General features: G+C 38.6%; 1 protein-coding gene across 5 annotated transcripts in view; it reads right to left on the bottom strand.

Moving 5' to 3' along the window:
- NCOA3 (nuclear receptor coactivator 3) overlaps positions 1-27,863 on the bottom strand; it is a 71,944-nt gene that overhangs the window by 20,803 nt on the left and 23,278 nt on the right. For 3 of the 5 annotated variants that reach the window (XM_017832314.1, XM_017832316.1, XM_017832315.1), the window contains exons 3-6: positions 6,510-6,585; positions 3,543-3,650; positions 1,607-1,779; positions 161-261 (exon numbers count right to left, since the gene is read on the bottom strand). In XM_017832314.1, coding sequence (XP_017687803.1) covers positions 161-261; positions 1,607-1,779; positions 3,543-3,640 — 372 coding nt within the window. In that variant the 5' untranslated portion in view covers positions 3,641-3,650; positions 6,510-6,585. The remainder of the gene's footprint in view (positions 1-160; positions 262-1,606; positions 1,780-3,542; positions 3,651-6,509; positions 6,586-27,863) is intronic. The other 2 variants (XM_017832317.1, XM_017832318.1) reach the window with 1 other exon arrangement.

The raw sequence follows: 27,863 nt of genomic DNA, 5'->3' as shown, positions 1-27,863 counted from the left end.
GAAAACATTGTAGATTTTATTTCTGACCCTTTCAAATACAAGTCTGTATAGTTCTGGCATACTATTTCTTACTGTAAGATTGCATGTTTTACTGGACCATTTTCACCTGCCTCAAGTATTTGGTTCCATAGGGATTTATGAGGGTTTAATTTGTACTTGCCTGTAACAAAAGAGGCCCCAGTGAATCCTTGTCAATAACTCCTTGACCAGTAGAAGATACATCAGCTTTCTGAACATCATCATCATTAGAAACTGCTTTTCCTGAAACCCAAAGGATACATTTCAGTAAAGGAACATTTCACAGGAAGGCTCCAATTTTAATATTACAAGTCAGATTTTATCATCTCATCAGCAGTGGTCACAGTCTTGAGATGCCACCCCATTGTTCTACTAAAAGGCTTTGACTCATGTTAATAGATGTGTGTGTTATGTATACATATGTGTGTGCATAAACATGTAATAAACCAATATTTTAAGAATCAAAATATCCTAAATTAATTGACTGCAGGGGAAGGTGGAATGGGAATCCAGCAGAATTACAGAAAATAAAAAGTAAGCTTTGTTTTGTGGTACTTGCTGGCTGGCTGAGGAGGCCACAAGAGGAGTGCATCCTATGGGAAGACTATCATGTACTCAACTCTGTAATGAAGCATTAGAACACACCAGATGACACTACAAAAACCTTAAAAACAGAAGATGAATTTTTATAATCGTTCTAACATGTCTTTGTAAGATGTGGCAAGGTAAAATACACACTGTAGGATACTCGATTTTTTTTAATACTTTACTGCCCAAATGGCACATGGGAGGCTACAGACACTGGAGGTGGTGTCGTGGGTGGGGTGGTGTTTAAAAAAAAAACAACAACAAAATTACACATACCCCTTTGCTCTACATTTCAAAACACAGGTTTTGTGTACACCTGTTCATTAAAAAAACATATTATACCACTTAGGTTTACCCCAGCTGACAGAAATTACCAAGATATGATGCACTGCTACTTCCTCCTTTGTTGACTTGACTATACTGAACACAGTCAACCACACTAATTAATTATTTGATCTCAATCTAGATGTGTTTTAAATATATAGAGGCGTCCAATACTTATAATTTAGGAAAGGTGCCATAAACAGCACGAGAAAACATAACAGGAAAAAATGGCAATAAAAGTCACTATCTCTGGTTGGAGGCTCACCCCATAAGAAAAGCATAAATTTCCTTGAAGTGAAAGGCAACAGCATGTGTTCTTCATATCAGTGGGTATTTGGGATATTGTACAAGCAGATGGTACAGTGCTATCTGCTTTTTTTTACCTTGTCCATGCACTAGCTTAAGCTTTTCTAGTATTTCCAGGAAACTGGTAAAAAAGGCAATACAAAGTTTTAAAACCTGATTCATAAGAAAAAGTGACGATAAATATTTGAGTACTTTGAACCTGAAAATCATTCCAGACATATTTAAGGTTTGCTTCAAGTCAAAGTCTGAAGACTTGCTCGGTTACATGCTATTGGGAAGACCATTACTCAGCTTCCCAAATAACAACTGCTTCGAGAAAAGAATCACAAGAAAATTGAACTGTTTATTTTGACTGAGCAGAGGACTGTACCTTGGTCTTTTATCTGTCGAATCTGCCTCACGGTTTCTTTTAAAATAGCACATTTGTCTGGTTTGACATTGAAATTGTCGATGTCGCTCAGATTAGCAGAGATCAGCTCAGCCAGTTCTTCAATGTATTTGCTTTCCTGCTCACGCCGACGCTTCTCACCACTGCAGGTCAGACTAGGAATCAAAAACATTGTTTCACATGTTTACATACCACCCCAAACAAAACCTGGGCTCACTCTGTGAACTTCAGTGTACTCCATGTCACACCCACCCCTTAAACCCAGGCAGTTCTTATTCTTCCAGCAAACAGGAATTGTGAAAGGTCTATGTGTGTTTGTTCTCTGGTTTGGGTTTTGTATTTGGTTTGCCTTTTTTTTTACAGAATTTTAAGCACAAATTTACCTTAAGGGGATATAAGAAAGCTATTCACCCCCCTCCAAAAAAAAAAATCCTCCTGTGTTTACTCTATTGTCAAATTAAATGAAAAGAGCGATTACCTGTTATAAAATTGTAGCACTCATGCAGAAAGTGTATTTTAATCTTAGAAGCTGCTTTAGAGTTGCTTAAAAATTTTTAGACAAATGAAACAGAATTTTAATATTCTATTAAAGATTAATATTCTATTCAGTTTGCTTGCAAAGAGATGACTACAGAAGGTGATACCTCAGAAATTTCTAGGCATCAGGACAAAAATGCCATCTCAACATCCAGGAAAAGCAGAATCCTAGACAACCTAATGTTGCTGGATAAAGTCTCTCTTTGAAATTCCTTTTCCTACACGGGTTAATGTGCTGAGCAAAGACATTGCCTCCAGCCTAAATCAACAGGGAGAAATGTTACACACACAGTACAGCAGGAGCAGGAAAAGAAGGACTGGGGGAAGGGGCAAGAATGGACACACCAAGGTAATCAAAAGAATGTTCTTTGAGAAGAAACCAAGTGAAAGAGTTTGGAAGGTATTCATGGACCAATACTGGAGAAAACAAATACATGACAAAGCAGGAGCTGGAAAGATAAAGAAAGCTAATGAAGGGTGACAATCTGAAAAACAGAATTCCTGAATGGACAGACAGACACTGGAGAAAGGGAAACAGAAACTGGAATGGAGGATTCTCATAAAGAGACACTGGGATATGGTGGAAGAATCTGAGGATCTCGCACACAATTTGTTTCATGATGAAGGTAAATGGCCTGGGACAGTGGGGATGTATCTATAAGGGACAAATATGAGTACACACAATGCCTGGGACCTTGGAGAAACCGAAGACAAATTTAATATGAGTTAATACTCTGTGGGAAGAAGAACACGAGAGGATAACACAGAACACTTAACATGGTGGAGAGCAACGAGGTTTGAGGGGAACAGAAAACTGTGTCCCTCAGCCAACAATATCTGCCAGAGTGGGGTGAGGGGCTGGAAGGTAACACAGAATGCCAGAATTTGAGATGAACTTGCAAAGAAACACAAGTACAGACAAAGAAAAAAAGAGCTCAGCCTCTTGCAGAACTCTGTGCTGAATGTAACCACCTGAAATAAGGTCTGTCAAATCCATCCCCAGATACAAGACAATGCCTTTAAAATTCCTGTGAAGCGAGAAGGTTTTCTTATTTTTCCTTGCAATCACAGCTTCGAACAGTGATTCCTTTTCTAGTGGAAAGTGTCCCTGCCCATGGCAGGGGGACTGGAACTAGATGATGTATGAGCCATTCTAAGATATGTTCCCTCTATTAAAATTTCCACAAGAGTCTAATTATAAAGCAAAGTTCATCAGCCCTGGCACACCTCCACACAACAGTAAAGTGACCTACCTTCACAGGAGAAGAAGTTTTCAACTGAACAAACTCCTCAGATAGAAATAACTCTAAATTGCAACGAAAGCTTGAAAAACGTTTTTTAAAAACTCATTTGAAACTGAGGAAGTTCCACATAAACCCACCTTGCACCTGGTGTATCACAGGGCAATGGCTTGCGTTTCCTCGACTCGTTGGTCAAGCTATCCAAGGAGTTTTCTCCTAATCCACTCATTTTGACCATGCATCAGCAACTAAAAGCAACAAAACAGTATTTGTGAATGAACCTCTCAAAATACTAACTCAAAATACAGAGAACTTTCAGCTAAGTCATTTATTTTTATCAGATTTACAAGTCAGCATTCTTACTGGAAATCAATACACCTTTTTGCTATTAAAAATGTTTGCTTAGCATTTCTTTAAAATCTAACTTTTATTTAGCCAAAACACGGGTTTATAAAGCTTTGTGTCAGTGTAAGTAAAAATAAAGGTTAAAAATTTGTTTCAGAGATATGCATTAGGAAAGGAAGGATAATCTATTTTTTATATCACAATAAAACTAAAACCAACAGTAAAACACAATCTCACAATTGAAATAAAGAATTACAGAAGATGCCTCACTCTGTACTGTGGGCATGAACTGCAGAGGTAAGAAGTTGGTCTCACACCTAAATATTTGGTACAAAACCAGGATGAATAAGACAAACCCAACATACAGAGAGATGGAAGAGCAAGTCTGAAGACCTTTATTCATTCAGATATTCCTGCAGGGCAAAAAGCTCTCCAATACACGTATTAGGGCCCAGGAAAAATACACTGTTGTGCCACTAGATGACGGTACAGCACTGAAAACTGCAGGGATCACATTTCCTTCGATTAAGCAGCTGAACGAAAAACTACTCATCTGAGTTAAGTGAGCAGTTGTAAAAAAAAGAAACCAGATTATAGAAACATCACGCAAAAAGCAGCTGATTATCTGAAGATGACACTCAGCAGAAAAGATGACTCATAAGGTCTTATGCCCACAGAGTTCCCAGCTGAGGCTGGAGCCTCAGTCACGCTGGGGGTGACACACACCCCCTTCCAGGGCTGCTGCTTCCCTCCCTGGCACTGCATTAGCACATATATATATATATATATATATATACACACACACACACACACATATATATATATATGTAAGTGCATCTGAGTGTAGACAGAGAGCAGAGTTAAGAGCTGTCATGGAAAGTGAAAGGAAGAGCTTAAAATATAAGTCTTAAGGCAAGCTCAGGAAGGGTGTGGGCATAGCAAGTGTGTCTGAAGGCAAGAGTAAATTCTGTTTAAGAGGAGGAAAACAGCTGAAAATTTGAGCTGGGACAGACATTTCATGATAACGTAATTTTGAAGGTTACAGGGTTGCATTAAATGATTTATACTGGAAATGTCATTTTTGTTTTAGCATTTACTTGTGCTGAGAGATAATATGAGTAAACAGAAAACCATAAATTACTACATTTTGACTCAGAAACATGATACATATCAAAGAGCACAACCCTTCTATTTAAGAAAACTGTTCAGTCCCTAAATATAAGAGCTTGGACACGGAAGGAAAAATTAGGTGATCTGCACAGGCTGTTTCCCTGCTCTAAAACCCAAGTAGCTGCTGGTGGTTTATTCAGGCCTGAAGCTGCAGAGTTCCTGCACATGTATTTCCCTTTTCCTAAGAATATCATTCCAAGCTGGGCAGGCATGTCATGCCCAGAACAACTCTGTAACTGTTCAGCTAAGGAAAATACAGAAGCTGCTCCCCAGCACAGATGGATTTACAGTACAAACTGTTAACAGTCAAACTAATTTCCCAGCTACAGGAAATATTTGCCAAAGAAGCAGCTATTATTCAGTGAGTTAACAGTGGAAGAAATCCCCAGTTTAAAAGCACCAGGTGTTACATTTATTCACTGAAGATGAGCCTGTAACTTTCTAAGGGGCTAAAAAGTTTTTCCAAATAGAAACCCAATTTTGGAAGTTCTGAGGATTATTTCTGAAGTGAATAATTATTTCAATAGACAGCTCTGACACACAGCTTTCAAAAGTGAAAATTTTTTATGCCTTTTTACTATTAAGACCAAAAAAGCTTAGTATTCTACTACTGTTCATCAAAAAAAACATGGCAACTGGGAAGGTTTTGTCCTAACAGGAGCCCAAAAACACAATTAGATGCTTCAGATTTAGTTTTTATGTTTGTTTAGCTGAAACAGTTGACCACACACACACACGACTATACAATACTAATTTAAAACACATAAAAATATTTTTTAAAATAATATTTTTTTGCATGAAAGCATTTTTAACACTTTGCTGGCCCTATGAAACCAAGAAGTTTTTCCTAAATTAAATATATGTACTTGTGGTATCTTGCATGCTTGGAAGTTCTTCTGTCTGAGATGATTTCTTGTTTGGAAAATGCACTTGGCAAAAAAGCATAAATTGGCGCTTAGCATTACTCAAAATAAGCCAATTACAAAGAAATGAACAAGTTCTCTTCAATGAACATGAAGATGGCCTGGAATTTCTTTATTTTATATGTTAAAATATTAAATATAATCCTCTCTCCTAAAAACCAAGCTGTAAGTCACACATTTTTGTAAGATGCAAATTGCAATAAACTGTTTTGTGCTAAGAGAAGCCCCAAATATTTAAATTTTATTTGATATAAATAAAATTAGAGGACACTCCATTCTGCAACTCTGTATTCTAGGTGGAAATTCATTATTTCAAACTTATATTTCCCTCAAATAAACATACATAAAAAGTATCACAGCTTTTCAGTGAAACTTCTGAGTCAAAATATTCTTGATATTATGCAAAGACTCCTTTGTTATAAGACTGATCATAGAAACAAATGATGTTGTCACTTACACAGATAGGAAGCCACAAGAGAATAAACAGAAAATTCACTTTCTGGCATCAGTGCAATACGTTTGGGTTTTTATTCCTTTTTCCCTCCCCCCTCTCCTTTTTTTTTTTTTTAAGAATATGTTTCTTATATACTAAATTGTAGCTTTAAAAACAGTAAGGGAATAACTTTTCAGGTATATATATATATTTCAACTATGAGATGAGTCACTTACTTGTCCTTAGCAAACATCCAAGCACAGCGTGTTTTTCAGAGGACCTTCAGAATCAGAAGTCATTTTAAGTCACATCCTGAAAAACAAAAATAACATACAGTATATAACTGCAACTAACTGTCATCTCTGCCATATCCTAAATAGCTCAAAATATCAACATCACAAGTGCCAACCAGTAAGGTAGATTTTCTTTTCCATGAGAACTAAGAGTATTTATGTTAAATGTGTATTTTTTTTTTTGTTACTTTGGAAGAAATAAGGAAACTGTTACTGATGTTTGATATTACTAACTTTTAAATCTTAATATGAAAAGCCACACTCCCAAAGTAATTACTCTGTAAAGACATGACTGGCAAGTAAAATTAAGTGTGCAGCCACTCTGTGTCAGCCTGTACAAACTGCTTGGACATAATTCTACAGGAGAACATCAAACTGTTTTCAGGGCTACGAACACTCATGTTTCTGTTTCTCTGTGAAATTCTAGGAATCATTAACCCATATTATCATGCATTTTATACAAGGTATGATTAAGTGTAGTAATTAGTGAGATACTGAGAATATCCAGAATTACAGTAACTAAGGAAAAGTTTTAAATGCCAGTTCTGTGACTGAATTGATTTTCTGAAAACCCTTTAAAGTGCTACACGAGGCAGAGGCTGTTCAAGCTCATTAGAAAAATAAATTGCTCTTGGGAAATATTTATGAGACATTCACACCACAGTCCTACTCAAAATTGAGAGTTTAAAAACTGATACTTATACCCAGACTACTTAATAGATAATCACCAACAGGCAGGTAAATGAATTTTATTCGAGTAGTTAATTTTTAAAGAAATTAAGCTGAAGCTTTTCCTATCAACTGGTTGCATATGCATTCATCTGCTTTTTAACCATCCCTTTGACAAAAGCACAAAAAAAAAAGGAAGAAAAATTTAAGAAATCTTCAAGAGTCTCACTGAGAAGCAGAAGCTGACCCAGGCAGGAGGATGAATGGCACAAAGTCACTTAAAGGGGGAAGATTTAAGATGCAAAAGTATCAAAAGGATTCTGTATGACTGGAGATGCAAGGGGACAGAGAAGGAAAATTTATAAAGTTGAAGACCACATAAAATTCTTGAAACTATTTAAATTAGTTTTAGAATATTCCCTTTATATTCCTCCCAAGTATACATTAATTCCATGGATGTCAATATCTGAGCTGTTTAAGTAGAAGATAGAAAATAACTTCTCAGAGTAGTCCCACAGTAACTAAAAAATAACCTTCTGAATAATCTGAAGGCTCTTGGAAGACTAGAATTTGCACTCTTTGGTCTGGACAAATGCTGCAGAGGAGCTTTCTAAAAGAACTGTAAACTGGCAGGGCAACCTACACACATATCCTCACTTCTGTTTTACAGACCAGGATGAAATTAAAACAACTTGGGGATGTAGGGATGAAACCCCTTCCATGAACAAAAAAGGTAACAGCAAATATGCTAGAGAAAAATTCTGTCTATGTTCAAAGTAAATCAGACTTGAAGCTACTACTACTATAATTAAAATGGGACATTAAAATCCTGTAATCCAAGAAGTCATTACATTGTGATTGTTGGGGTGTCCCTGCCAGGAGTTGGACTCAATGGTCCTGATGGGTCCCTTTTAACTCGGCATATTCAATTCTGTGATCTACGACATTTAAATGAAAAAATAAAACTTGTCCATCTTTTTCAATAACATTTGGACTTTTTCTTGCTAATCAGAGCCCAAACTCTTACATATGGAAAGGTGACCATTCAACTCTCTTGTCCCTACTCCAAATCTACCTGCTTCCTCTTCTGAATACAGAGGTAACACCCAACTTCTTAATACCTTAAATACAAAAAATATTTTATTTCAACACTGTGTTCTGTTCCACTTCACATGAACTAGTTGAGGTTATCAGGTGCGCAGTCAGGCACGAAGCCATCTCCAGTCTCACACTCAGTATTTTCCTCCCAAGCCTGGCATTTGGGGCCCTGCAGTCGGCTCCCCCACCAGATCTCACCACACCACTACAACTTTCAACACATGAACATACATCCTGTCTAAAAACTCAACCAAAACCCGAGAGTGCTCAAACCAAAACATCATTTGGCGTGTTTTGACCTCAGGGAGCTCAACATACCGACCTTCCACTGATTTCCACACCCTCAGGAGCTGCAAAGATACTCAATTCACACCATATAGAAACTGGGCATCCAACACAGCCTGGCTACCAAATTTAAGTTTACACATGGTACAGCATTGGAGTCTTGATGGGCTGGCTAAGGGACAAGCCATATTGTTATCTGTGGCACAGACAGCAACAAGATGATAGACAGCTGAAGCCACGCTGTTTTCAGGTTAAAAATATACATATATATTCATAGTCAAATGTGCCAGAGATGGTAAACACAATGGTTACTTTTTAAAAGACATAAAAAGGGTAGCATTTGCACTCTTCCTTAAATGTTTCAGAGATAATTCATGTGCCTGTTTAAAAAAGGAATCAAATGCAAGATACTACACTTTAAATTACGGTGCATAAGACCAGTATATTGTTAAATCTCTGAGGGAGGGGGGAAATGCAGCAGATAAAAAATGCCACTTACCCTTAACTATAGCTTTGTGAATCTGAAAGTGCAATGAAGAAACTACTGAAACAGATAACGAGACTCATGTACACTGAGCTAATAAAGAGCTTTTTGTGTACTGTAACTAGTTTGTACTAAAAAGCCTTTCATTACTTTTAAGATTAAAGCACCTATACTTATATTATGAAGCAAACAGGAAATTATATTAATTGTATTGATACATCACTATGCTAATCTAGTATAACTAATAAAATACTATTCCAGAACATACACTTTTTAATCATTCTTCACTTTTCCCCTCTCTTCCCCCACCCAGCCAAACACCTGACTCAGACACTTCACTGAATCAGGACTTTCAGTTAAAAAAAAAAACCAAAAACACAAAAAGGTGCCACCTATAATGTGGTAGCCAGTTAAGCACACCTTGTTGCAACATGTTAAATAACCTTAACTCAGCACACCTCCTTTTCATATTAGACATTCCATCCTAGGCAGACTAATGTTTCAGGCCCTGTCAGGTTTCCTTTACCAATTCCCCTGCAGTGTTTAGTAAGCACTTTGTATTTCTGGGCTATTTTTCACACATGACAATTAACTTGAGCCTTGTTCACTCTGCATACATTAAAATGACAGGACACTTCCAGTTAAAGGATGGTCAGAGGTGGAGCACACTGGGAGTTGGTGTCCTGTTCCTCTGCTAAATAATGTGTGTGCTCTATTTTTGGAATGTCATTACTTGTTAATTTGTTTCCTGTGCATCCCTGTTTGCCAGCCAGAGCAATAGATAAGGGGGGCTGCAGTGAACACACTATTATAAAAAGGACTATTTTTCATCCTTACACACTTGTGAACATTTGAAAGAATTTTTCACCTGTGAGCTTTTAACATTGTTAACTCCTTAGAGACTTGAATCCGAAAGGAATTAGTAAACAGCTATTTTAAAAAACAACTTAAAATGTAATAAATACACACATATATATATATAGAGAGAAAATCTCTAGCTCAAATACCACAAAGAAAGAAACAGGATGTGATGTCTGGGCTACTGCAGTGGGACTTGTAACTACTTCAGTGGTAGGAAATGACAGAACACCACTCTTCTGTACCTGCAGCCACTTTACAGCAGGAGGAACTCAGGCAAGTCAGTGAGCAAGCAGCTGACTGAAATACTAGATCTACTTAGATTTTATGTCAATATTTAATGAAGTTCTAAAAGTGGAAAACATTTCTTCCAGTGATCCTTGCCAAAAACAGTGAGTACTATGGAAAGAGATTGTCCTATGACCAGCGCATGAACCTCTCTTCTATTACTAACACCAATAAAAATAAAAAAAAATAGGATATTTATATAAAAAGACAAAATACCCTTGGCCAGAACTCAAAGGAGAATGCCAACATAACAGTATTGAAAAGTCACTTTCCAGCTCTATATGCACCTGACTCATAAGTGACTCCAGGCCATATGACAAACAATATAATTTGCAGGTAAGAATGCAAGCTGGACAATTCACCTCTACATATTTCAATGTCATCTTAATTAGGAATTCATTTTTGCATCAGTTCACATAATCTCTTAAAATGGAATTATGTAATCCTAAATTATTTAAAGATTAGTCCAAAGTATAAAATCTCTCTAAGTTAGTAAAGGGCATCAGCTAAAACCCTTGGAATATGAAACTATCAGTGTGACCGTATAAGTCTGAAAACATTGCTTATCTATATTTTAATCACTTCTAACCTTGTTTTGTTTCTAAGTGGGTATTTTAACTAATGAAAGCTTGTTTCATGCCTGATAAATATATGACTTTGATTCTTACACAGTTCTGACCACCAGACATCACAATAATGTGATTACCTTTTCAGCTCAAACTTTAAGCACTTCCATGATAAAGTCCAAAGCAAAGGGATGATTGTCAGAAACCAACTATCACATCATCATATCAAATGCAAAGATAGAGCAAAAACTGCTTGCAGAAATCAAATGGGATTCATGGCACAACTTACAAAATCAGGACAACTATATTTTATGGGGAAAGAACCCTACACACAGATATGTGGTGTTTTTTTCTTACAGAAGAGAGCAACTCCTGTAAGATAACCGAGTGACAGAGGCATCTTCCAACAGGATCCAATAAAGATACAGGAGCTCTCACCTTAATTTAACAATGAGTAAGAAATTAGTTTTCCCTTAAAAGGGTGAAGGCAACTTCTCAAACACAGTTTCAATACAGTAGAAATTCAATTTGCAGCAACAACCATAATTTTCTTGGAGGCAGCTATGCAGTGTCTGCCACTTCACAGGCTGAGCGTACTTCAAAAATTCTTGGTGAAAACAGGGAATGGAATCAACTAAATACACATGATCCCTGTCCAAGACATCAACAATTCCATTCTCTTTCCTGAAGCTTGGAATGTGCCATCAGCAAGTCCATTCTCCTTCCTGAGACCCTGAATCAGAGCTGACATACATTTTTATATATTACACTCATGCAATGGTTTTGTTCTGCCATTCTACTCTACCAGTGCCTCATGGAAGCAAAGACTGCTTGCTAATAGAGAGAGAACTTTAACACAACTACAGTATTACAGTTTAGCACTAACTCATTTAGTGCTATGGACTTGTTGAATCAGACCCTATCATGCCAAAATCTTACTCATTTCACAGAGATGACAGTTTTATATAACACATGTTTAGAAGGAGAACAGTTCAAAATCAGTTTTCCAAAGCAGCAGTTAAAAACCAGGCAAAGTAACAGCAATCTCCTTGTAAAAGCCTGCCCATTGAAAGCTTAAATTTAGAGACAGAAGTCATTTCACATTTGGATCAAAATCTCTAACAAGACCAAAATGCCTTCAGACAAAGGGAAAAACTTTTTTGACAGAACAAAACATTCACTGTACACACTATCAGCTTCTGACCTGTCATCTCTAGCAAGCAGATGCCAAGCTTAATGCCAGCTTTTCAACTTCTACAAGCAGAACTCAGAAAAGCATTCAAAACAGATGAACTTGCTGCATTTTCTACAGCTATTGTTATAAATGGATGTTCCTTCTGAGTATTTCCAACTTAGTCTTTGAATACTGTATGTAAATTGAAAGTATTCACCAAGTATTCATCATGGAGACTGACTTTTAAGAAAACTGTTTATTTGAAGAAGTAAACTTTCAAGTGTCAAGTTGCTGAGTAAAAATATTTTTAATTAGAATTATACAGCTGAGAAAACATTCTAACCATTCTCCTTATATTTGCACATTTAAAAAGCAAACCGCTCAATTAAAAAACAAGCCTCTCAATTAAAAGCTCGAAGTAATGCAGAATTTTTGCAATTATCTACCTGTTTTGTTTCCCCCATTCTACTCTGGGCAACTGCTCATCTCGTTGATGCTCATGTTCAGCCTATCAGCCTGTTCACTTCCTCATTTCCCAGCACTTGTATAATCACAAGTTATTAAGAACCACCAAAGTTTACCAACAGCTGGAACCCCCAAATCCTTAAGAAGAACAGTTGTGATGCTTGTAAGTATTTCTACACAGCTCTGTCATATTTTGCCTCTGTGGAAGTCCTGGGGAACAGTCAAGTATGATTGTCTCTGTGCTGGTGTAGAATCTCTGGCAGACACTGCAAACTTCTAAGGAAGCTCCCCTTTTGTGGGTGTGTGCTACAAAACACCATTTCCAGCCAACCTGACCGAGAGGCAAGTTCTTATATCCAGCATAAAGACCTCTGAAGTGAACGTGCTTGAACATTAAATGCATGAGATCAACTTCAAAATGTACTGGAATGTGCTGGCCATCACTAGAAATAGCAGCTTTAGCCTGACTAAGAAGTATACCTTTCACTTTTCTAAATGACACCAAATAAGCTCTGCAAAGTATACAAGCTGGTTTCCAGAATCTTTCATGACAGTGTCCAAACAACAATCTTTTGTTCTGCAGTTTTAAGAACACAGTTTGTTACACAATTAACAAATTCCTTTCTGATATTAACCTGGGAAGTACTCCATTCTCTCAAGACTTCCACAGCACAAATACCAAGAACACAACACAGAACAATGCTTAATGGAACACTTTCATTCCAATCTTTCCCATGCTTCAAAGACAGATTTTGGTCTTAGTTGTAGAGTTACAAACAAACAAATAAGGAGGGAAATAAGCCTCGCCAGCGGTGCTCTGTGTCCACAGTAGCTGAGCTAAGACAGCAGCCACCCAAAACATGCTCACAATACTTTCAGTCCCTCTTCCTAAATACTCAAAGCCGGTTTTACAAAACATACCATCCCACACCACCAAGCCTCTAGTACTGGACAGAAGCACTGATTACCCTCTCCAGAAAAAGTGCCAAAAATTGGGTGGCATTGCTGTCATGGATTCGCAGCCAGCTGAAACACTTCCAAGGGCACAAGTGTTTGAAGGAACAGAATTCGACAGGACAAACAATAAGGAGAAAATAATTAAATAACTTAGCTAAATGTTTAATTCAATCCTGTAAAACAGTATCCTGTAAAACAACTAGAAATTATGCTGTATCAGCAGACTTTTTTACGTTTTGAGTGCTCTTATAAAATAGGACAAGACAACAGGCAAAACCGCCTCCAGGAGTGATGAAGAGTGTGACCTGCTGGTATACTTTGAACGCAGTACTAGTTTTAACTGGAAAATAAAGCAGCCAACCATAAAAGGATGCTGGTAACAAGGCAGCTCAGAAACGTAATGCAAAACACAAAATAGTTTCCTGTTTCTGTAAATGCTTGCTTCTTCTACCCATGAATAACCTGAGAAGCATGTGAAAAAGGAACCTGCTTGCCTACAGCAAAATCATTCCTAACCACAGGATGACCAATTGTTTGAACAGCACAGGTGAACACACCTGTTTTCATCCCCTGGAAAGCATAAATATAGCTTTAAAACTCAATTGCACACTTATGTTTCATGCTAAAACTCCACACTCCTTTGGTGAGATTTCTCAGCCAATGATCTCTGAGGTGATAAAATATTATTTGTTGGATGAAACTAATTTTGCCGTATCTTGCCATAAATTTCCAGTACGTACAAACACAACAGTCAGCTAAATCTTCCTCTGGCTCAAGTAGAATAATCTAAAAATTATTTGTGACCTAAATTTCTTTTTGTACGGCCCGGGCCAATTTGCCTGAGAAAGGAATCAAAGGAGTGGTGGTCATTAGAGCTCCAAGAGAGAAAAGAAGCCATAGGAGTGTACACATCTGTGACATCTCAATATGAATAGAGACAATAGGAGCCTTATACAGCTAGAATGGAGGGTGTGGGGGAGGAAGGAGCCCAAGCCTTTTTTGTTTGTAACATGAAGATGTGAATAATTTTGTAAAATGCACTCAGGAAGCCTTATGTGCCATAACTAAATTAGAGTCTATTTCTTGCTGGATTTCTCAGCTGAATTCAGTTTTTAGATGAATCAGGCAGAAGTCAGGAAACAGATTCGAACACAGAGAAACAGAGAAAGAAAACACCAGTCTTTGCAGGAGGAGAAGAATAAGTAAATGGCTGGGTATGATGGACACATTTTCTAAAAACCAGCAAACAAAAGGGCAAATCCATGGAACAAATAATGCCTCAAAAAACATTATTGCCTGGCCATCAGAGAAAGGAGATCAGACCCTTTCAGAAATACTGAAGTAAAGACAGCAGAAAACAAAAAAAGATCAAATTCTTACTAGAACTCACCAGATGTAGACTTTCTAAATGTCATTCCAAATTTGACATAGTATTTAGGGATCTTTATCAGACCAACAGGAGTACTAGTCAGAATTAAATTAATTGGCTTGGAATACATCTACTGTAAGTTCCAAAAAGGCCTTTCAAACCTTAAGCTTCATTTTTAATATGATTTCTTTTATTAGGAACATGCATTGGCAGACTGAAAAGAACGAGTATTAGAATCACTACAAACTCCCAGCTATTTAAAACTTTCATTTAAAATTTAACTTTAAATTTAAAACTTTGAAGTCTTGAGTTATGAATTGAGTGAAGAAAAATTACTAAGAATTCTGTGAAATACTTTTCCACATTAAACAAAGACAGACAGGCTGAATGAGACATATATTCTAAAATTTTTAGCATATTACCTGGTTTTAATACTTTGAATTGCAGCTACAAATGATGTGACACAGTGAGGAAATAAATACAAAGTTGTATCTCAAATAGTCTTTAACAGGGAAAGAAAAAGCAAAAGGAAGCCAGCACTTTAATCAGTGACTACTTGTGCACACAAATCAAAGAAATGCTGAAAGATGCTATTATTCCCCTATAAAGTTAGTTGTGTTTAAAAAACAGCATACAGCTTAGAAGCAGTGTGGAATATTAATTTACACATCTCTAGAGAATGTATGACTGCATTGTGATAACAAAAGAGAGACAGACAAAAAAGATGCTGGCCCTCAAGTGAATTCTGGATAATAGCTGCTACACCTACATAGCTTTTGGAGCAGAGAACAAAACCATCCAAAAAATACCTCTATGGCTCTATAAGACAGTTAAGGGGGATGCCACAGGGAAAAGGTTTAGCATTTAAAAAGTGGAAAGCTTGTTTACATGGGAAGAACTGAAACCCACACAGAACATGGTGAATTGAATGCAAACAGGAAATACGGGACTGAAAAAAGAGAAGAGTGCACCTTGCACTGAACTTCAACTGAAAATAAAAAGATGTTCAAATAACACATCAGAAGCAGGAAGGCAGCTAGGGAGACAGTGGACCTCCTCAGGGCAAAGGCATAAACTGGGCACAAGGAGGGATAAGACATAGTTTGGAAAATCACTTTGTGTTGGCTTTCACCACTGAAGACACCGGAGAGAGTCCCAGTTCCTGCATTTCTTTGTAGAGAACTGGCTGGAGAAGTCAAATGAACTCGTAAGAATCACAGAGGGAGAATTAACCAGACCCACGAGGTGTCACCAGGATACCTTTCATCCAAGAAGGGGTTCAAAGGTGCCTCTCCAGAACTCCTGGACAAAGTGCCCGAGCTGTCACTCCCAAAGCTCCTGCAGCAGGAACTGGCAGTGACCAGCCCAGCTCCCACTGACTGGGACCTGCTCTAATATGCACTTTGTACCAAATGGACACACTCAGCTTCAAACCAAGGCAAAGAGAAAGAAACCTTTGTTCTGATACCTACTTCCAATTCTGTATTTCTACAGCCCAACTTTACTTGAACATTCTTCTGCTGTAGCAATCACTCAGCATAAAACTGGAATTGTATCTTGCAGAATTAGCCCAAGAAACAGAGCAAAGTCCTGGAACACTGGGAACATTTGCACACCTGTGCACTAAGAGTGGGACAGGAACAGGTTGGCAAAAGTTTCCATTAAGAAATGTTCCTTTTTAATGTGATATAGCAATCAACTCCATCTACAGTGCTGTCCACTTAAACACTGTTCATTCCTCAGCTCCCCTATTTGAAAGCACAGATAATTTACCATTCTGTGTATAGGAAATATTATTACTGTGCTACTGGTATCATGTCAAACAGTGAAGTGCCCTTTAAAAGTGTCACTGGGATTCCCATGTGAACAAGCAGGTGTCTTTTTCCACAGCTAAGTCTGCAGCACTGTGACAGTATTCCATCAATTTTTATTAGAAGTATTAGTTCGTTTTCCTGAACAGGCTAAAAGCTCAATGTGTTTAAAAAATGATGAAATACACATCATGTCAATGCCTTTCCCTCTCTGTGTTTAAGTAATAATTATTTTGACCCATTGAAAGTTAATATACTTCTACTGGGATTTTCAAAAGCACTTAGTATTGGTCTAAGACTGTTTTTCTGTTAAGTCAGTGAGCATTTTATCACCTGTTCCACTAGAAATTCTAAGGCTGAAGGTAATATTTCTTTCAAAATTTTATCCTCAGACCGGAAAAAAAATAAACTTTTACCCAAATATTTTTATTAACCTCAAGCAGAAAGATACAGTAAATGTGTTTTTTGCTATCTGAATATCTAAATTTTATTTAGAACTATTTCCCAAGTTATTTAGAAACATATGTGTGCACTGTACATAGAGCCAACAAAAACAGATAAATCTGTTTGCTCACAGACATCTTTTAAGAACGTTCTGGTACTATAATCCATGTTTAACCTGGTGTCTGAATTTGAGCAATTCTAATTAAAATCATCATTCCAGTCTACTTGATGTTTCCTAAAAACATCCATTATAACCTCCAACATTCACACTGTTTTATTATAAAATAAGACACTTTTTATACACTACTACTTATTTTTAATTATAATTTATCTATATGATTTTTTTTATCAACCACACTGAACACCAGTGTTGCAAAAACAAAACAGCAACTGCTGAAAGCAGCAGCAACTTAACTGCTGGACTCACTACAAAAATCACTTTCTTTGCAGAAACATAAACTTCAAAATAACATCCTTTCACTGCAAAAGTGATTAGAACTCTTTTGCACCTTTATGGCATAAGAAAGGAAGTATGGAAAAGCCCTCTTGCCCATTTAACTTACAGTACTCATTGCATCTGCTCTGAAACCAACATTGGTGATGGGAAATTAAAGCTCAGCAATCAACCCAGAAAAATCTAATGGAAAAGCTCTGACCTAAAATAAGTCGCCTCTCAATGCCATCAAGAAAATGTATCGTTCTGAAGAGTAATATTTTTATGTTCTGTTTCAAAAGAAATACCTAACATTGCATAATGCTATAATCTTCATACCTACATTTCCCCTCAAGGAGCCAGATTAGGTAATATTTCCCATGTGTGTCCATATTTCCCATATTAGTGTGGCAGACACATAAAAAAGGAAAGAAAAGATACTAAGAATGACACAAATTGCCAAATTAAGGACCGCAGTATACCCACTACTGACCGGGGAAGATACCCTGTGAAATGGAAACCAGTTCATTCAAGTCAGTCTTAAGTTGTAAAGCATTACAGAAGACGTCCTTCATCGAGGAATTCTTCCATTGTTTTTCTTAAAATTACATATTTCCTTCAATTCTCACAACTTTTAGGAAGATTTCTAGATGGTTTCATTCATTCTAAAGCTGAATCTGCCACACTTAAAACCAAAGTGAAGTGTAGTCTGGATGAGAGGTAAACTTCACCTGTCATGGAAGAGCGAAATGCCACCACCCACGGATGATAACACTGCCTTGGATTACAGAAGAGGCACAAATCCTGCACTTTGGCAGTAAACACCAGTTATTTTTACTGCTTTACATCTTTTTCCTAGCTCTAGGAGTTCTTTACAACTCCAGGATCTTTGCAGCCCTCAGGATGCCAAGGGGGGATTTTTCCCTCTCTTTGGGCGGTTGAAGGGGTTCCCCAGGTAAGCCCTGCTCCTGCTCCATGGCCAGTGACTGCTCAGTGCCAAACCCCTCACTTGGTTACTAAGATGTCACACACCACGGCAAAGCATTTGGAAGCAAAGTGAAACTGGTATCTTAAAACATCATTCTACAAACCACAGTAGTTAAGGACTCACCATTAACTGTCACACAGTGTAAGCACGGCAGAAATTCGACTTCTCACCAGAGATCCTAAGACACAGCTAAAAAACTCTTAGCTCTGCTGCTGTATAGGACAAACCCCCCCCAACTTTACAACATCTGTAAACAAGACTGGGTTTTTTAAATGACTGAACTCGAACAACACCCTGAATTCAGTTTCCAGAAAGCAAAGACTAATTTTGCTTTTATAGCCCAGCAAGGCCACATGTTCCTAACTTTCTGAGCCAATGAATGACCAGCAGCCTTCAAAGGCTCTCAAAAGCTACCCCGGAACTTTATGAAACCACTAACTGAAGAGCACTGGGAAGATGGCATGAACAGTACATTACATAAAACAGTGCCACTAAACAGTATTCATCTTGCTCTGACACACTGTAATAGAGCAAGTAACAAAGAGAAATGCAGCTTAGAATGCTCTGCTTCTAAAAACAAAGAGAAATGCAGCTTAGAATGCTCTGCTTCTAGAAACATCAGAAAAGTGAAAACACATAATTGACATTTATGTTATGTACCCACAAACAAACAAGAAAGCAAAAGAGAGGGGGTATTTCCTTCAAATAGACATTGTTTAAGCATCTGGCACTAATGTGTTCATTATCATTATGTGTTTGCCACAAAAGCACAGAAATCACCAGGTCATGTCATATCAGAGCCTCACTTGACTCAGTATTGAAAAGGGGTGAACCTACCAAAGAGAGGTTTAGTTTCCAGAAATCAGTAGGACACTAACATATACCACAGAACATCCTTATAAATATAAACTCTACTAACCAGAACCATCAATATTCTCCGATGAAAAAATACAAAATGCATTTCAGTATTCTAATAACTTGCCTGACATCATGAGCATGTTAAGTGTATGAGTGAAATTTTTTAAATCAATTTTAAGTGGTTTTGCTTTTCATTAACAGGATGCCTTGCTTGTCCCCCCTACAAAAAACCACAACACTCCAGCCTGTTCCTGTGCATCATCCTCTGTTATTCAGCTTCTGAAAATCTCAGTCATTTGTTCTCTCTCCAAATGTTCTCTCTGCTTCTTATTGATCTAATTTTTTTTTTCCATTTTCAACTTTAGGCTACTTCAAAATAAGATTGCCCTGACTGAAATCCTCAGTTCTAATCCTGTCACAGCAACTTGCGAGCGATGTTGACACAGGACCCAGGAGTACAACGTTACACAGGTGGTACAGAATCAAGGTGAAAAACAAAGGAAATCTCAAACAAAGAGACAGAACTGCTTTTCCTACTTTAACAGTGTTGTGGCAAAAAGAGGGGGAATGACAGCTTTTGAAATAACAAATCACCTAATGAATATTCTATACACGAAGCTGGACAAGAGAAAAAGAAGCATAATTAAAGTTATCAAAATATTGAATATATGTGATTTAAATGTATTAATTCAAAATTTCTGCAATCAGTGTTATCAGAAATGTCACCATCTATGCAGGTGTTTTTTTTAAGAATAACACTCAGATCAATTAAAAAGGATATTGTGACCATTACAGAGCTTGCAATTCCCCTTCCTCCTCAATTTGCATAACTCAGCTTTGCCTCCCCTATTTATGATTAAATGGGCATTGAATAAAAAGCAGAATGATTTTTTCCCCCATAAGACATTAGACATTCTTCCCTCAAATAGAATAAACTTCTTGCACTTGTCCATGCTCAGTACACACAGCCCTTTTTCTTCCCTAGGACAGAGCAAGCTTAGCAGTAGAAAAAAAAATTAAGATAGGCATCACTAATTTTCCAATTCTCTATCACATCACATCCTAAGGTATTAAAGAATAATTATAGTTGTGTCTTGTAGTGCTAGAAATGGAATTTACAATTCATTAGCTGCTTTGATAAGTTGCCTGATAGGTTATACTGATGATCACCCTAAAGTACAACCACTGTATATATGTTATATATATGGTCAATAAACATCAAAAGGAAAGAAAGTTTAGAGAAATCAGTGTTTATGATGAACTAGAATACATGACATATAACACACATACAAAAGCTCAGTGGAAATGGCAGACAGGGCCCTACATCAGCAGGTGGAATTGCTTTGAGCAGCCCCATCCTGGCCCCCCCACAAGCAAAAAACCTAAGACCAGTTTTAACCTGTGCTAGAAATAAAGCAGACCCTTCTAAAAAGATGGCAGAGTAAATGTCCTGGTCTGCTCCTAGGGCAGAAATGAGTAAGGAAAGGTTCTGTTTTACAGTCCTTGTGGCCTGAAAAGACCTGAGCCTCAAACAGAAGCTAGGAATAACCTGATTATCAGGGCATATCAACCCACAAAGAGTTACACAGATAATGCAACCTACAGAGATTATAAATGCATAAAGTCCTTCAGCTATAGCAGCCAGTCCTTGGATTCACCACATTTTTCAAGACAGTGCGGGAGGTGAAACACAACTCGCAGCAGGAGCTCTGCTTCCCCACGATCACACCACTTTTCTATCAGAAAAACACTGCTTTCCACATACTGGTTTGTATACTAAAGAGAAAAAAAAAATTCTCAGACACTCATTCCTGAAAAACAAGACTGTGTGTATGCAAACACATGCTTAAAAGAATTCACGTGCCTATCAGTTGAAATGTTTTGCATCTATTCATGTAGCACCCTGATGGTAATGCAAGAGAACTTAAAAAAAATAGGATACTAACAGAGAAGGCAAAAGAATGAATAGATTGATTTTTTTTTAACTCTCTTATAAGAAGTCGTTGTTATAAGAAGTCGCCGTTATAAACATGCTCTTCAAAAGGCATTTATGTTGCAGAAACACAATCCATTATTGCTGCAGAAGACCAAGAGTTCACTCATCACTGAGGAGTTGCAACAAGGATGCAGACAGGACAGTTTTGAGACAAACCTATCAAGGAAGAAGCCAAGAAAAAGCCATTTATTGCATCATGCTTGGACTGGGCTCTTGGAGTGCAGGTTCATCACCAACCGTAACAGATATAAAAGCAGAGAACAGATACAATGGTAATGTTTTAAAACCAAACAAAAATCTGAGGTCCAACTACTGCAGGTCTACTCTTTTTCTGCATCATTTATGCCAGCACAACAGTTAGGAGCTGATTCAGGGGGAAGTGCCAAGCCTTAATACTGGATATCAGAATGCCATCACTGTGCAACTCCATGATCAAATCCAGGAGACAGAGGGGAAATCACCCAGCAGAAGTTTCAAGTGTGCAACAGTAGTGCTGGTGAGTTTTGGAATATAAAATAGTTTTCTAAATTGAGAGGCTGTGCTCTAGAATTTCCTCTAAGTCACCTTTCTACCCTTCAGTAAAATTGCTTACTCTAGAAAAGGGAAAGAATAGATGAAAACACCTTGGCATGAACTTCTCTTTAAACTTCTCATTCACAGTACGGTGAAAATTCTACCAGGGCAGCTCCAAAGCAGCTGCCAATTCCCCACTGAGGAAACTGAGGAGATGAAACCAACCTCAAAATCTACTCTGAATAAACACAGAGAATAAAACAGTATAAAACGCCAACGTTTATTTTCGGTTTGTAACTGGGCATCTCATGTTTTTTGGATACAAAATGTATCGACAGTATCCCTGATACCCTTCTTTCTGCCATATTCATTAGAAGAAAGGGTTGCACAGGTGATTTCTCCTTGCCAGCAGCCAGCTGTCCAATAACACTCCCCCCAGGCAGGGCACTTTGAAGTTGCAGGATTTACAAAGCCGATCAAGTTTGTGTTTCTGGAGTTTGAGGGTCAGCATTTATTTTTTTGCCCGTTTCCCACCCTACAGCTGGCACGTGCAGTAACATTTTTAGAGGTCAGGGATTTCTGACACTAAAACAATGTTACCACAATGCCATCCTGCAACTGGCCAAGAGAAGCCTTTCAGGCACATTAAATGATGCTTCAGAGAGTTCAGAAGCGATTTTTGGTTTCTAACAGTTGCTACTCTTCTTTCCTTTAGAAGAGTATTTATTCCATTTCCTTGTGATAGGCACCTTCCCTGCAGCTCCACTGTGAAGGCAGATGAACTGCCATGAAGTGGACAAGGAGAAGGACACAGGGAGGACAGAACAAAGAATCACAGGGAGTGAGGGTAAATAAACTATGGGATAGCTGCTGCTTAGGAACACTAGCTGGATCACACAGGGAGGCCACAAACTATCATTACAAGTGCATGTTTCTTTTGCAGCTGCAAAAAGAATTGCACACAAGAGGGTGCAGGGGATCTGCTATTAATCATATTATAGTCATTGTTCCCCCAGTGTTGCTATCAATGCTTCAGGAGACTCCTTCAGTTCCTGGAGAAAGGGGCATGGAAAAGCAGCACTACAAGAACAGCACACACTGAACCTTCACAATTTCGTCCTACTACATTAATACTACTGTAAACTAAACACTGTTTAACCACTAAACTGTTTATTGAACTGAATTTTTAAAAAGAGTCCACATCATAGCAGTTGAAGGTTCCTCCCCAGCCTAATCTCTAATGAGAAAAATGGACACGCTGTATAAATATGACGAAACTATCTGCAAGAACAAGATGCTAGAGATGTGGAAACATGAGCCTGAAGCAGTCAGGCATCAGGTTTCTTCGCTGAGGAAGTTCTGAATGTTATCTCTAGGTGAGGTGCTGAGTGACTCCTTGATTAGGTGGTACCTAACATTCAGTAAGTTTAGGGTTCCAGCAAGAACACCTGTGCTGGGAGCCAGTAAGGGAGAAAATGGAAGCTGATGCAGTAAAGTAATGAAGTCAGCTATTTTTTTTTGTCAGTGAAAAGACAGGCATATTTAAGGGGAAAGAAACACAGATTAACTGAATATTGTATTCATGCCTCGTTCAAAAGGTAGTGCTGCTTTAATTTGCTTGGTTTGGCAAAGCTGCACAGAGAAGATGAGTTTTCTCGGCCACAGATATTTTTGGTTTGTGACAAACTGTGCATAGCATGCAAGTGACACACACTAATCAGGCCCAGAATTTGCTAGAGTCACCCACCCTAAATAAAAATTCATAACATTGCCTACCATGGGCCTCTAACACTTTGCAGGTTGGCAACGAAGTCGAGCAGGCACTACTTGTCTCCCAGACTGAGATGCTGGGTTTTGGTTTGTTTTTTTTTTTTAGTTAGGGAAGATGCAGAATTGAAAAACTGCTCGTTAAGTAAATGTGTATTTAATTTACCGAGGTATGAGCTAAGTAGTAAAACTGAGGCATTTCTACGCCGGATTTCAGTAAGGAGAAACCACTTCAATCTTTTAAAAAAACCCAACAGGTTTATTAAGCAACACAGAGAGTGCCGGGTGACTCATCCTCCCTTCCCCACTTTCTAATTAGCCCTGATCGTCAGCATCAATGTGGCGATTGTTTTTTGGTGGGTTGTTTTTTTCTTTAACCACAGAAGAAAACCACGCTGGAACTTGAAAAAAATGGACTCCTACTTGTTTACTGCTGGGAGTTTTCGAAGATAGCCGGTTAAGGCATATTCCAGCTTCGCCGTCAGCAGCGCACGGAAACTCCTCGCTCGCTGCCGTCCTCCCCCTCCCTGGGAGAGGCTGCATGCGGCACAGCACGATCGCAGAGAAAAAAATACAGGAAAAGCGGGAAGGAGGGGGGGAGAGAGAGAGAGCCCTCAGCTCTTGGCAAGGGGAAGGCGTTCCACAAGAACTGCTACAGGGTCAAAAGTTTACCGTGGTTTCAATTTCACCTTTTTGCAGCCAATGAGCGCGCGGCGGCCGCGGCCAGAACCGCGGGCGGCGGCGGCTTTAACTCCTTGCGGCCCGGCCCGGCCCCCCCTGCCCTGCCCTGCCCTTCCCTCCCTGCCCCCGAGCCTCCCGCGCACCTTCCAGCGCACAAATTATCGCCGAGGGCAGCCGGCAGAAGCAGCGTGCCTGCGAGTCACAGGTGAAGAGCTGCACAAGGTCCCCTTTCCCCCGTTTGAGTTGGAAGCGATGGCGGTGATGGAAGGGGTAGGAGGGATGCGAGGCAGCATCAAAGCGGCGCTGAACTCCGGAGCTGGGACAGCTGCGGGATCGCGCTGGCAAACAGGAAAGACTGACCTTGCGAAAGGGAGGGAGGGAGAGGACCAGCACAGAATTGTCGGAAAGGATTCTGAAGGCACAGTCCAGAGCTGCGGTGATTTACTTTGCTTCTTGGGGCCGCGTATTGCTGCTCAGTCCCCACACTACAGTTAATAACAGTCTGTTTCTAGATGATCGTGACTTCAAAACAAGACATCCTCCATCTGCTCTGTGAAGGATGGACACTGAATTTTTGTGACTCTTGGGTACAAAAAAAACATCAGGTTTTCGGTGTTGCCCAGGCAAACAAGTAACACCCAGCCACAAGAGTGGCTAGCCATAAAAAGTGATCTGGACGTGAGACACTTGTAATGGGTTTCTTGCTTTGGCACTGAAAAACACAAGATCCATCTTCATCTCCACTTATTTTATTACAGAACTAGAGGATGAACATGGAACAGGCTTCTTATTCCACTGTATCATCACTAACAATGCAGTTCCATCTCAGAGTCTACAGACTCAGTGAATCGGTCCATGGGGGGGTACCCCAAAATCTGTGTCGGCAACAGCAGATACTGAATGACACAGTCTACGATTGTGTTTTGGCATCCATTTGATCTTGGAAAGTCAATGTCTACTACACTTAAGCAAGGGGAGCAGCAAATTTATCACCTCGTTATTGGCCTTGCAGACTGAAAGGAAAGAGGACTAAAGCACTGGAGAAGAGTTCTCAGTTTGGTGCAGCAACAGATAATATAATACCAGGCAGCATGAAGAGAAGTACAAAAAGCACATAATTCAGGCAGCTTCTATACCAACATAATCTAAGAGTGTGGTTCAACACAGCAGAAAGGGGGAGGGTTACTTGGAGGTCTTAGCAATGGCAAGTTACTGCACACATGTGCAGGGTAAACTGTGGAACTAACCATTCCAAAGGAGGCAGCAGTGACATCTCAAAGCACTTGGGAGCATGTATGTCAGCATACTCTGATCTCCAAGACGGGGCAGAAAGAATGACAAGAATCTGAATATAACTCTGAAGAGGTAAAATGAATAAATATGCCATTGACACGCAGAAAAGACTTATGCTAAAGATGCCAGTTAAAACAGAACTTAGCTTTCCAAACCCTTAAGCCAACCAGATGGTGGATTGTTCAAGATAATGCATATGACAACCCAAGGGGGAAAAACCATTAGTCAGTTGGCAGCTATTACTAAATTTCCAGCAAGATGCAGTTTGAAAATTGGTGAGTTATCTTACCCAGAACCTTAAAGGCTTTCACAGCACTTTGCAAGGGTCAAAGACACTCTGGTCTCAGCCCTCTGTATAGGTCCAGAAAAAGGATAAAGACTCTTAGAAACACCTATACCAGCTGAAAATACTGATGGTCACCTCTTTGTAGCTCAATTCACAGAACAGTTTTAGGCAATACAATAATCATGCAAAACCTCTTAAAACCTGCTTCAGGAATTGTCAGCCACTCCATTTAAGAGCAGCCAAAGAAAAAACAACTTCCAGCTGTAGGGCAAGGCAAACAGTGATTTCTTGAACAGACACAGGTAGATTCCTTTCTTAATCTATGCAAATAGGCATAGCAGCTTAATGCAGCTACTATGAGGTTAAGTTTAATGCCTTGAGAACTGCTAACAAAAGATGCAGGGAGTGATTAAAATACATAAAGTCAGAAAGCTGAAGACATCATGAGAATCTTAGCTGATTGAGTTCATGCCCTACTACCAAGCTTTTCTGCTCTAGTTCAAAAATGGAAAGACACCAACGAAACTGGTCTATTTTCACACTTTAGCTAGGTTAAGATACAGTTTTGCCAACAGCAGTTTAAGATTTAATTACATATATAAAAAGATCTCAGTATTTTCCTCTCAGTAAAAAGAGCAGCTTGGTTTTGCTGTTTTACCTTCTCTAAATACCATGTCATTTTAGAGAAATTCTTCTAAATTCAGAGATCATAAATAAATTCCCTTTTTATAAGATGGCCTCATTTTAAAAGAAAATGGATGCTATAAAATTTTACATCAAGTCAGCATGTTACCAAGAAGCTTTTCTGTGTGTTCTGAATTTGATTAATACAAGCCAAGGTCACTTCCTGAAAGAAAGATGCCTACTACTGCAGCTGCAAGCAAACTAGACTCCTCTGAGCTCAAAAGCTGGGGGATGGGAAGACCACACGAGCAATTTCTAACACTGTCTCCAAAAATATACCAATTACAAAACCTGAGTAATATTTCAAATTTTTTTACTAGATTACTACATAAATAACCTGATAATTAAAGCCTGAGTCTGTGTAATCACTGTTCCAAGCAAAAAAGATTCACAATGATGCACCAGCAAGCCTGCAAAAAAATCACTAATTCTGAGAACCCTTTACTAAACTGCATGAATAACTACTTGAAAATGTACCTTTTTTTTTTTTTTTACTAGGTATGTTTTATTATGCAGTTCATGAAGCTGGTAAGAGACTGCCCTTGAATTAACAGCATGCCTCAGTCCTACCGAGACTGTGAGGCTCCACCCAACCTACACTGTGTCCTATTCGGAAGCCATTTAAGAAAAAGGCATTTCAGGAAGGCATTCGAGCTCCTTACAGAACACTGTACCAGTTTCTGAAGGCTATACCTAGCCTACAAAACCAATTAGAAATTAGCCATGTTCACCTGTAACGTTTAAAGATATTTTAAGAGATGTAAAGGTATTTTAAGTTACTTCAAAAACGTGCCACATTTGCATTATGCATGAGGTGAAACAGAGGCAGTTTCTTCCCTTCCCAGACACTGTTAAAGCTCCCAGGTCATGAAAATAAGACCCACACCAAACAGAGAGCATTATTTTTGCTTTCTGTGTGTATGAAGATTCTACAATCTGGAGTACCACAGCAGGGGCAGGGTGGGAGGAATCTATTGCTGAAAGACATTTAAAACCATACACCAACAGACCTTTCCACAAGGACATCTGGGGATACACACTCACCCTCGATTTAATATACTTCATCTTTAATAAAACAGCCTTGATACACCCAACGTTGCAACAGATGTTTCATACTAGGCTGAAGTTAGGATGACCTACTGAATGAAAGTTAATTTTGACAAACTGGTGCTCTTAAAAGAAAAGAACCTTGCTGTTTTTGGGTGGGCATCTTTGCCTGAAATAGAAAAATGCACTACAGCATATCATTACCTATGCAGGCCCAACTACATCTGTGGTTAAGGATGCATCATCTTTTCCATCACAGCAGCTTGTTCTCATTTTTTAATGA

Source organism: Lepidothrix coronata, unplaced genomic scaffold, assembly GCF_001604755.1.
Source record: "Lepidothrix coronata isolate B3197 unplaced genomic scaffold, Lepidothrix_coronata-1.0 Scaffold201, whole genome shotgun sequence".
In the NCBI taxonomy this organism is placed as follows: domain Eukaryota; kingdom Metazoa; phylum Chordata; class Aves; order Passeriformes; family Pipridae; genus Lepidothrix; species Lepidothrix coronata.
Note: the sequence above shows the minus strand (reverse complement) of the source record. Positions and strands in the feature narration are given on the sequence as shown.